General features: G+C 39.7%; 1 protein-coding gene across 1 annotated transcript; it reads right to left on the reverse strand.

Moving 5' to 3' along the window:
* Positions 1-439: 439 nt before the first annotated feature.
* Positions 440-11878, reverse strand: RNF139 (ring finger protein 139). Its single transcript, XM_004679601.2, has 2 exons — positions 11734-11878; positions 440-2462 (listed from the first exon to the last, which is right to left on the reverse strand). Exons 1-2 carry the CDS (start codon positions 11876-11878, stop codon positions 610-612), a joined length of 1998 nt encoding a protein of 665 aa, XP_004679658.1. The 3' UTR covers positions 440-609.
* Between the last annotated feature and the right edge of the window lie 4 nt (positions 11879-11882).

An 11882-nucleotide genomic window follows, 5' to 3' on the forward strand; every position in this document is an offset into this window, starting at 1 on the left:
ACCAAAGTTTAGCTGATAGAAGCCTATTTCTCAACTCACACAATCTCTGAATCTTGGCTTTCGAAACTGGCTCAATGACAGTGCTACTCTCAAATTTCATAAAAGTGTCTCAATCATTTCTGGCAGACTATTTTTTTCCTGAGTTGTAAAATTCTTCATATATTGCCTTTATCCTTTGGTCCAAATTTTTTTATTTCCGTGATTTAATCAGTTTCGTCAGCTATGCATGTGCATTTTCCCACCCATTTTAAAGAAAAACTACGTTCCAGAATTAGAGAGAGATACTTTCATTGAGGAATCTTTGGCACAGTTGACGCACCATATTATTACATCTATTAAAAAGCTATTTGTTCAAATTTTGTCATAAAAACGTGAAAACATTTTATTCTATGTACAATAATGTACACAAATTTAAATAGGTCACCAAAGAGACCAGAAGTAATTAAAGAGGTATATTTACAGTAGCACATCACAGTAAACGGAAAACCATTCACAGATTCAACATTGATACTGTTTTTGTGCTTGGTTACACATTGAAGTGAAGCATATTACTCCATTTTGGATGAACTGAATTTTAAACAAATACCTCAATGATTAGTAAATGCTATTTTAATCAGTATCATCATTAATAAATTCTTCAGCGGCTGCGCCTGTGTGCTGAATCACTCCATTTCTTTCTCTTTGAACATCATCATCATAATCTGTACTGTCATCCTCGTTCAACTCCCTGTCAGATTCAGCAGCAGCAGCAGCAGCAGCAGCAGCAGCAGCAGCAGCAGCAGCTTCTCTCACAACTTCCTCTGGATTTTCATTGGGTGCGATAAATCCATTGTTGTTAGATATATTTGAATTATCCTTGATATCATCTTCAATGTACACTTTTTGATGGCACATTGGACAAGTATCTTGAATGTACAGCCATTTCCGAAGGCAAAGTGCATGGAAATAATGATTACATGGTGTGATACGAGCAGATGTTGTAAACTCGTGGTAGCAGATGGCACATACATCATCTATTTCTTGCAAGCGGCTCCCTTTTATTTCAGGAAGTGAATTAATTTTCTTAACAGCTGTCCTACGATTCATGAACGTTTTCCAGCCATTTTTTGCTTGTAAGTAGATGTTAAAATATGCATGTAGACACATCATACAAGCCCGAATTTTACTTCCTGATTCAAACATCATGGTATAAGCCCCATTTCCAAACATTACTACTCCAAATATAAATTCAATAATATTGCCTGTTGAACGAACATAATAGACATAATCATCAAGCTTTTCCCAGAGGACATTATAATAGCCATCAATCATGAATAACGTATAAACAGTGAGCGAAACAATTACTTTCAAGCAGAGTTCAACACAAAAGGCTGTCACTGCAAACAACCATGTATTTAGTGCATAGTGATGCCAAAGAACATAACTAAGTAAAACAGGAAGAATGAACAGGCAAGCAGAGACAAAGAGCACAGGAAAATGTCTACGAAAAGATGACACATGAGAGGCACTGAGCGACATTAATACAGGGTCTGTCATTCCATGGATGAAATGGAGGACTGCAGTTAATAAAAGGCACATGTTTCTACTTAAGCGAATAAGTCTTTCTTCTGGTCTTAGTCCACTCAGACCAGTCTGGAGAGCCAGAATAAAAAATAGAACAGGTGCTACAAAGCCAAGCCGCCTATCATCTTCTTCAGTTGAGCCAATAAAGGCTAAGATCCCAAGGCCCAAGTAATGGGCTACCGAGGAGATTACAGCACTCATCCCCAGTACAGTTAGTGTAGAATCACAACCACTAATTATAAGATTGCAAATGAGGTCCCAGAAATCATCCCAAGAAATAAAGAAGGAATCAGTTTCATTTGCCATCCTTAAAATGTACATTAACACTGTCGCCTGAGCTGTAATTCTTGTTAGCCAGAAGACTCGCAGTATGTCTGGAAAACGAATCCTCTTCCATGTGTCTTCCATTAGTAACTGTAATCCATAAATTCGATACATGTGCCTCACTAAAAGATAAACGTATCTTGTGGAATAATAAAACCACCTAAGTTTCACTGCCAAGACAAGTACTGTATTTAATGTGAGAATCAAGGAAGAAGTAAAAACTAAAGTCTCTCGGATGTGTAATGGTAGCTCTGTGATTAAACCTATTATAGGAACCAAGAGATCCAAAATAATTAATTGCGAGTAGATGGAATGAATCTGGAGTAGTGTGATGTATCCAATTCCAAACGTCAGCTGCAGAACGATGAGTACCATCCAGAGTGAGGGGCCTTTCCGAGGAAGCAGCTCGATTCCAAAAGCTGATGTGTTATAGGCACCATAGAAGTCAATGTGCAAAGACGCGTAATAATTTACCAACACTGACGTTGCAGCTAAGAGAAAGGCTGAGCTGTACATGTAAAACTTGAAAAGTGATCGCTGTGACAAAATCAGAACAATACTGGATACAAATATACCTAAAAAAGGAAAAAGGAAAAGGTCATTGAATAAAACATTTAAAAAAATGTTTCTCTACCAAAGGCTCGGAGGTTCTTCCTTTGATCAGGAAACATGAGTATTTGTGAAGTTAGGAGTGTTAAGCCTGAAGACAAATTCATTGACAACGGCTAATGAAGGCTGTGTTACAGTCAGGCCAAACTTAACTATTTTTTAAAATCTCATCCTTTATTTTCTAATTTCCAGTATAATGCAGTAGTACTGTGTGTCTAAAAACCAAATCATTAAATTGTCTTTCGGATGAGTTTGTAGTGACTCACACATTTCAACAAGTGTTTAAATCTTGAAAGAACATGCCCTTTATAATTTCATAATCATTAAAAATATTTCATTACCAAAAACACTGAGTTAAAAATAACCAAGAAAAAATTTTGTTCCTACTGGAATTATTTTTATTAAGTAGCAGTGTCCTTTTGGAAGACAAGTTTAAATTATACACATGATGTCTTTTTTCTCAAAATGAATTTTCAAAGTTAAAATCCAGTGGCTCTTAACTTTTCCTCTTCCTTAAACTTGAACATTTCCAAATTCAGTTGTTTCCTCTACATACCCTTCCTACAGATCTCAGGTGTGTCCTCCAAGTTAGTCCCTTTTACCCTGTATATTGCTGAAAGTTTTTCTTCAAATAACCAGTCTTTTTCAGTGTTCTAACATCCAGAAGAACAAATCTTGTTAAAAGTCAGAACCCCCCATAAGTAACATATCCCACACCATCTTTCTTTTTTGCACTCTGGCAAATGTGACATTAAACACCATGCAAATATTCACTGAGTTCCACTTGTACAACTGCAACCTTCAAATGTTTAAAACCTAACTCTTTGTGATTTCCAATCTCAATAAAAATTAGCATTACTGTCCCCTAATGGGACTTCTAGCCATATACTCAAGCTTTTAACAATTAATTGCCAAATTCTATTAACAGCTGTATCTCTTCCACACTGTTGTCTGTCTCTAAAAGCTCACCTTGTCCAAATTCACCTATACATCACCAAATTACCTTTATTCCTCTACTCAAAATACTGCAGTGGCTTTTAAATTACTATCAACTAAAATCTAAATTCCTTGTTCTAGCATTCAAGGATCCAATGTTCGAGTAATACTCCTCTGAACATACACACCAACACTCCAAATTGCTTTCCCAAATTCACCACTAGCCTGGTGAATTCACCAGCCTTCTCTGCCTGACAGTTCAAATCTTACAGACCCACTTGCTCTGATGTGACGATTCCTTCAGCACGCCTGCAGAACATGGTAAAGCACACTACCATTGTGGCTGCCTGAGGAGGTATTATCTACCCCATCACTCAGTGCTTGACAGCAAGCAAGGGTCCTTCCTTGTACATCTACAGATCCCAAAACAGTCTGGAAAAATACAATTAGTATTCACTGGAACAATCAGTGTTCCCGTCAAATTCTTAATTATTTTTTAAAGATTTATTTATTTATGCATCCCAGGCCAGAGATGCAAGGGCAGTGAGAGGATTCACCAGAGACAGAGTGGGGAGCAGAACAGGGGAGCCAAGTGACGAAGTACACTGCTGAGGGGAGCAGCGGGCAAGACAGGAGAGGTCTGCTGCACCATGTGGGTCACCTTCGAGGCGGGGATCGAACTTGATGCAGCTCGCTTGCAGTGCTGCGCTCTAACCCACTGTGCCACCAAGGACGGCCAAATTCTGAATTGTTTTTAAAAGCAACTCTTAAATATATCCTGTTCCATAAGAGTAAATCCTATGAAATGGTAAGACAAAAGCTGAGAAACCAGAGCTTGGAGTAAACACACAAACCAGCATGTGATCAGGAAAAGACCTGCATCTTACAATGCGGGCATTTCACAATCTATTCTGTGTAAAAGCCAAGGGCAAGTTACTCTAACTGATGAGTTTGCCCATGGACTTAATACTTTATCCTCTGTCAGGTTAGTTACGAAAAACAAAAAAAGAACACAACTCCAAGACACATGCCTCTTCCTAAGAACCTCTCCCCGATATGCACCCAGCTGGAGGGCCACTCGTCACCTCCTGAAGTGGCATGTGGGAACAGGTCGTTTCACTGTAACATGCATGTCTTCCAAAGAATTGGAAAGCCTTTCTATAGAAGCTAACAAAAAAGGAGTTAACTCTGCTCCGTATACTTTACGTAATCTTGCCTTCCCTACAAGAAAAACAATACTCCTGAGACAAACCTCCTAAAGTGAGTCAAAACCAAAATAATTGATTGCATTTTCTGCTACTTCAGAAGGAGAAAATCAAGCAGTGACTATACGTTGCTTTTGTCAACCTGCTATTCCCAAAGTGGTAAATCAATCTTTGCCTGTGAATATTCATAAATTTTGTTGTAATTTGTAACAACTTAATAGTTTTCCCCCTGGAAGTTTAACATACAAATGAAGGAATGATTAGGGATTTAGAAATACTTGTAGAGAAGTGCCATTTAACCTACACTGAGGAGAAAAAGAGGAGGTGAAATGTGATTTGACAAGCAAATCCTGTAGTGAGCCCCAACCTCATAACTTAAAAGTGTCCTAGCAAGTTACAATCTGATACTCCTCTTTCTTGATTAAATTATACCCCCCAAGAAATACTGATGACTAAAGATTTCAGGAACAGTATATAAACTTTACATTCCCTACCCAAATTTTGCATGCTTAAAAAAATTTTTTTTTGGAAACCCATGTTATATGTGTAATTAGAAGCAGCAGCTCCCATTTTAAAGGTGGGGATTGGAGGGGAAGGAGTCAAAATTCCCAAGTAACTAGTCTCTGGAGTAGCATTCCCTCTGTGGCCTTTAGGGAATACTGTCACTAAGTTTTTACAACTCAGACATAAAACTATTAGTATTTTTCCAGTAGGCCTAAGAAAATGAAGCATAGGGACAGTTTCTCAGTAGGATTTACAGGCTATCCACATAATCAAGGCTACATATAAATGCTGCTTTTCACCTTGGGACACTAGAGAATATAAGTAACAGAAATCACAACTCAGGGTTCAAGTTCTCCAGTACTGGAGTGTTCCACTCAAGTTCTCAAGGCAGGTTAAGAGGCATATCATATCAATTCTGGAGCCATATATGGACTCAAGTCATGAACAAATTCAGGGCTTTTTCAACTTGGACTAGCAATGCCAAACAAAAAACAAACCAAAAGCTCATGTTACATAACCAAGTGTTTAACTGTTTTATGTGTAAAGTCCATTCATATCCATAAATCTTTTCTGGATACATAGGACTATAAATTAGGAGGAAATAAGACATAACATTTACAATTCTCCAGATATCTTAAATATCTGTAGAACACAATCTAAAGCAAGGTGTGGAAAACTCTTCAACACCCTACAGAAGATAACTACCTTGCAATGAAGCATAGAATAAGTATCTTAAAATGTTCATCTCTAAGCATATTTAAAAAGTTAGCACATAACAATTGAGATGGAAAAAATGTACAAAATGATGTAAAAATAAACTTATAAAATAAATATATATATATATATAAAAGTTAGCGCATAAAGAAAATGTTTCAAACTTTTTAGGTTGTAAGAAAAAGACGGCACTCCCTGGTGGCACAATGGGTTAAAGCGCAGCACTATGAAGCTTGCTGCTGCCGCTTCAGTGCAAGTTCAATCCCTGGCCAGGGAGCTGACCTACATGGCGCAACAGACCTCTCCTGACCCACCCACTGCTCCCCTCCACAGTGTACTTCGTCCATCTGCCTGTTCTGTTCCCCACTTTGTCTCTGGTGAACTCTCTCACCATCCTTGTACCTCTGGCCTGTATCCCAGCCTCTGGCCTGTACCCCAGTTCTGTATACATAAATAAATCTTTAAAAAAAAGAAAAGACAAGTTTTTTTATTAGAGTCAAAATTTTGCTTTTAAACTAAGACTTTACCAAGCATATTTTTATTAAGAAATATGTGCAGGGGCCTCCCTGGTGGCACAGGGTCTAAAGAGAGTGCCATCAAGCTCTCCGCAGCCACTGCAGCACGCATTCGATCCCTGCTGAGCGAGAGACCCACATGGCGCAGCAGACCTCTCCTGTCTCTCCAACTGTTCCCCTCAGCAGTGTTTTTCAGCAGATCCACTTGTTCTGCTCCCACTCTGTGTCTGGTGAATCCTCTCACTCCCTCTGACCTACACCTCAGTTCCTGTATGCATAAATAAATAATTTTTTTTTTAAATTACTGTTACTTAAAAAATAAAGTCAGGGCCCTCCCTGGTGGCGCAGCGGGTTAGAGCACTGCACTGAGAAGCTAAAGCCACTTCCGCATGAGTTCGATTCCCGCCTGACCCGGAGGAGACCACATGGCGTGGCAGACCTCTCCTGACCCGCCCGCTGCTCCCCTCAGCAGTGTACTTCGTCGATCTGCCTGTTCTGCTCCCCACTCTGTCTCTGGTGAAGCCTCTCGCCTCCCCTGAGCCTCTGGCCTGTACCCCCGTTCTGTATGTACAAATAAATAAATCTTTAAAAAAAAAAAAAAATAAGTAAAGTCAAACCCTACAAATACCAAATGTAAGCTAAATTTTGCCTAAATACACACTCCTTTTTACTCAAAGATGACGTCACTATATACATAGGGGACCTCTTTTTTAACGTTAACGTCTGCTCCCTTCGTAATCTGCCATCTGCGGTTCTGCCACCCAAGAAGCAGGTTTTCGTGAAAACCCATACTGGGGAGACTTCACTCCCGAGGCTGCACGACGCAGGAGAGACAGGAGTGCCTCCCGGTCAGTGAAGACTGACCTCCCCGGTAGGTGGAAGAAAGGTTGCTTAAAGGTACATCAGCCGGAAGGAGGCCGCTCTTCGTTTTGTATGGAAACTGTGGTGCTAAGAAAAGAGTCTTACAGCACCCCCAAGAACACACACCAGAGAAGGGAAGTTGAGCTGGCCATCCTACATGTTAGTCGGGAGTGCCCATGGGATGTGCTGGAGTTCTGACAGCAGACACTGCAGTGGCAAATGCTGCCTGACCTACTGTTCTGACAAACCAGAAGAAAACTGTATAAAAAGCAGGAACAAAAGAAAACAAATCTGCGTTCCTGATTACTTGTCGAAGAGGCCATCTTCCCTTTACTGACCCTTCAGCTTGTTCCTTTGTGCACCGCAGCATGTCTTTGCCCATTCGTCTGTGGAATTGCTTTTTCTATCCTTACTGAATTGTAGATACTTGAAAAACATTTGGATTACAAATTCTTTGTCAGCTGTCTGCATCTTCTGCAATATGTGACTGGTCTTTTCACTTTTTTGATGTTATGCCTTGATTAACAGTTTTATTATTTTAATACTGCTGAATTGATCAATGTCTTATCCAACTGCGTTTATGTATTTTTTTAATTTTTCCTTTACATGAAGGTTAAATATTCTCTATATGTGCTAAAAGTATAAAGTTCTGTTTTTCACACTTACGTGTTGATCCATGTAGAACTGTATATACTGCCAGGGAAGGGAGGGCCTTGCTGTAATTTTTTCCATATGAATAACTAGACAATCACTAAACACATCTCTGTTTACCTGAACACACTGCGATTCTGCTTCTGAAACACAATACATCAAGCTTCCGTACCACACGGTGCTGTTTCTGGGCTCCGTTGTGCGCTGCTGGCCCAGCCATCAGTCTCAGTGCCCACTCCCCACTCCCCACCCTCAGAGCTCATGTGACAGTATCTTTCCCCGAGACCGAAGGACAGTACTACTGCTACTGAACAGAGACAAAAGAAACGCTGCTAAAACCCTACAATTCAAAGAACAGCCCACACTCCCAACAAAAATCATCCGGTTCTCAAGTCACTGGTATCACTGTTGAGAACCCTCCTCAATCTCTCTGCGGTCACAATTACTACCACTTCCCTTTGTTTTTCTTCATCACAGGTTTCCTGAGTTCTTTCTATACCACCAAAAATACTTTTAAAAATCCTTAGAAATGACAGGAAGTAACTATTTGCATCATATGAGGTTGAAGACCTAGTAAGAACATACTGCCAACACGTGCTTTTCAGTATCTTTATGGCTAACCCTGATGAACATTTACATTAACAATGCAGTTTTCTTACTATCCATGAATATCCTTGTCCAGTGTCTTGGTACAATGACATCGTGAGGCCAAATTCTTCGAACTGGAATTGAGAGTCAAAAGCTATATGATGGATTTCATGGACAGTACCATTGACCAGGGTAAGTGTGACCATGCAGCAGCATGAATTCTGGGGTTATGTGCAATGAAGCACACACACAAATCACGGTGTGAAGCTGTATCTCTCAAATTTGGGTACCCTCACCCATTCCTGCCATACCTTTGCCAAACTAGTTCTTATTCAAACTTTGAATGCTTCACCAATCTAAGTGAATTTTTGTTTTGAATGCATTTCTTTAATTGCAAATGCAGCTGACTGATTTTTCTTCAGCTTGACCACCTGAATTTCATCTATTGTATTGTGAATTGCTTATCTTGGACCCATTTTTCTCTGGGAAGAGAACTTTTTCTTATTGGCAGTACAGCTCTCACTAGGACTTCAGTCTCATATAATGCAAATATTCCCCTCCCTGTCATATTTAAGAATTTTTTAAAAGAGCTGTGTTATATAGTGTTTTTTATGTACTCAAGTTTACCAGCTTTTCCCGTTTAACTTCTGTATTTTCTTTTATGTTTAGAAAGGACTTTCTACTTCAGTGAATTATCACCGTATGAGTAACACTAATAAAAACAGGCTGCTATGCTTGCATCTTCTGCCTTGGGTTCAGATTTGTTAGTTCAGCATTATGCCGTACTGAGCTACACTTCATTTAGTATGCAACACATCCTAGCTCAATATCCTTAGTCTATATATATATTATATTATTTTGGATCTCCAAAGTGAGTTTATTTTTCTCACCTGCCGAATTTGCAAATTAATTTGATATTAAATGAAAGTACAGTTGTACTTTTTTGTAGGCAGAGGGGGGGTGAATTTTTCAGGTACTACACACAGAATTCACCTTTTATGTTTCCATCTTACAATTCTATTTTAAAGAAAAAAGTGAGACTGACAAATTTTAAAATTTACATACAGTGCTAAGAAGTGTACAATTTTTTTTAACACACAAACCTGTCATTTTCAATACCATGTGATGTGTCATTAATGGCTCTCAAATATTTAGGACAGTTGTTTTTATTCAGGGTTAGTTTTTAGCACCAAATCCACTTTTTTGAAAAAAGTACCTTCCTCATAAATGTGGGAAATTATCAAAATTATTATTTTGCATAAAGCAAAGAGCAGTCATATGATAGATGTGAAAAATACTGTTTCTCAAGTCTAACCTACAGAGTATACAGGAATCAAATTTTCAAATAAACAACATCTACATTTTGTTGATGCTTTCAAAAGACCAAAATATCTGTAATACAATGATCTTAACCATAGAATTAAAATGTTTTTTACAAGTTATCAAGTTTAATAATACCTCTATCTAAACTGCCCTTACTAGATCCTTGGTACTCTTCTAAGAGCTTAGAGACCAATTCACTTACTGTCTTAATAATACTGTACTGAGAGAAACCATCATCGTCCACCTTCTTAAAAGGTCAAGAGAAAAAAACAAAGCCACCAAGCAGTATTTCACCTTAAGTCACATTCTCTTTAATTTGTCAAACACAAACTTGCATGATTTACTACAAAAATTAGAAGCATGGATGGAATGCAAGGAATACCAGATTACTGTGTTCAATTTTCTTAAACTACAAATGATTTCATTAAGGAAAATCCCTTTCCTTAAAGCTCCCTAAGCCTGAGAACTCTGCATTACAGAAAGCCTCTGCCTCCCAAGGGGGCTCTGGGAAGTTCTGCAGTTACCTTGGTAAGAACGGTTGAGGCAACATCAACACTATTTACAGGATGAGTATGTGAATCCATACACACACAAAGAGAACATTACACTTTTGTGGTGGTAGGCAGGAATGGCAGGGATTAAGGAGCCTGTCGGTTACTGAGAAGTTTTGTGCTAAAGACATCACAGTCACATATGTTAGTTTTAAGACAGCGCGTGACTATTACTATACCATTCTGTATCTGGACTGCAGCTGTACTTAGGAGGAAAATGAACCACCCTTCAAGTCAAACGATTTTTAAGCTTGGAAACACTTGCTGTGTACCTAGAGCAAAACACAACTTAGCTATGACTCTCAGAACCTTCACTTGTAGAATGGAAACACCACCCATCACTCAAGAATGTTTGATAGTTAGGCTAGATACTACCAGAGCAAATGCTTTGCAAAAATAAAATGCCAAGAAAATTAAAATGTTTTATATTGCAAAGAACAAAACTCAACATTTATTGCCAGCTTTTTGTAGGAAGCAACAGATGGCCCCCAATTCTGAAAGGCTTGGTGAGGATCTCACCATCAGGCTGCCCTCAGCAACACTTCAAAGGCACTAGCCAACTAAAAATTGATCACAAGAATGACCTCATCAATGAAAATTGCCAAGTTTCAATTACTTTAAACAATTATTTTACACATAAATGCTTCTCACTCTGGAGACACAAGTATAAGATGGGAGTGAAATAAAAGGTGCTTTAGCACTCCACTCATATGCAACAAAGACGTTTCAGAAGTATATTTTCTAAAAGTTTCATCCCTTTGTAGCCACATTTTAATAGTCATTTTCAACACCTCCTTCTTTATTCATGGAAAATTTTAGGACTCCTAGGTATCGATCGCCTTCTTCAGAAAGATGTTTGGTGAATGGTTTCAAGGACTGACACTTTCGTTTGGATTATCATTTACCAGCGGATACTCCACGATCATGTGGGCCCCGTGCCAACTTAAGTGACAACACAATTCACATTTTCGAAAGGGGGGAAACTGAGGTCCGGGCCTTGGCTGAAGAAGTCCAAGGTCATACAAGGCGAGATCGGGGCAAGCATTGGTGCTGTTTTCCAAGGCTGTCGCATAGGACGCGGTAAGCCAGCACTCATTCCCCACGAGAAGCAGCAGGCAGTCGCTGCTCACACACCACGCTTTCTCCCACCGTCATTCAGGTGCAAAAATGAACAGAGGGCTGACTCGCTGGGAGGATCGGCCCGCAGTCAATTCTGGGACAAGTGTCATCTCCTGCCCCCTCTTTTCACCCTGCAAAGATGCCCGATGGGGGGCGAATCTGGTTCCCAAAGACAGACAGACACACACACACACAATAGCCCACGGCCTCCACGAGGCACATCTCGGCCTGCAGAGCCATCCCGGGACGCAGGCGATCCCGACCCCTTACCAAGGAGCCGGAGGATGATCTGGAGTCCGATGCAGAACTGGCTTTGGCTGGAATCGTAGTAGGAGTTGAAGATGGCGTCGATGATGTAAAGGCAAGGCACCCGGAGCGCCACTTCGAGCGCCGCCCAGACCCGCTGATAGGCCATCCGC

The sequence above is a fragment of the Condylura cristata genome, unplaced genomic scaffold (genome assembly GCF_000260355.1).
Source record: "Condylura cristata isolate star-nosed mole 26May11 unplaced genomic scaffold, ConCri1.0 scaffold00009, whole genome shotgun sequence".
NCBI classification, from domain to species: domain Eukaryota; kingdom Metazoa; phylum Chordata; class Mammalia; order Eulipotyphla; family Talpidae; genus Condylura; species Condylura cristata.

Coding starts and splice junctions, on each gene's coding strand:
- RNF139 (XM_004679601.2), bottom strand. CDS start 11,878: ATGGCCTATCAGCGGGTCTGGGCGGCGCTCGAAGTGGCGCTCCGGGTG. Junction 2,463..11,733: donor GATCATCCTCCGGCTCCTTG/GTAAGGGGTCGG, acceptor TTCCTTTTTTAG/GTATATTTGTATCCAGTATT.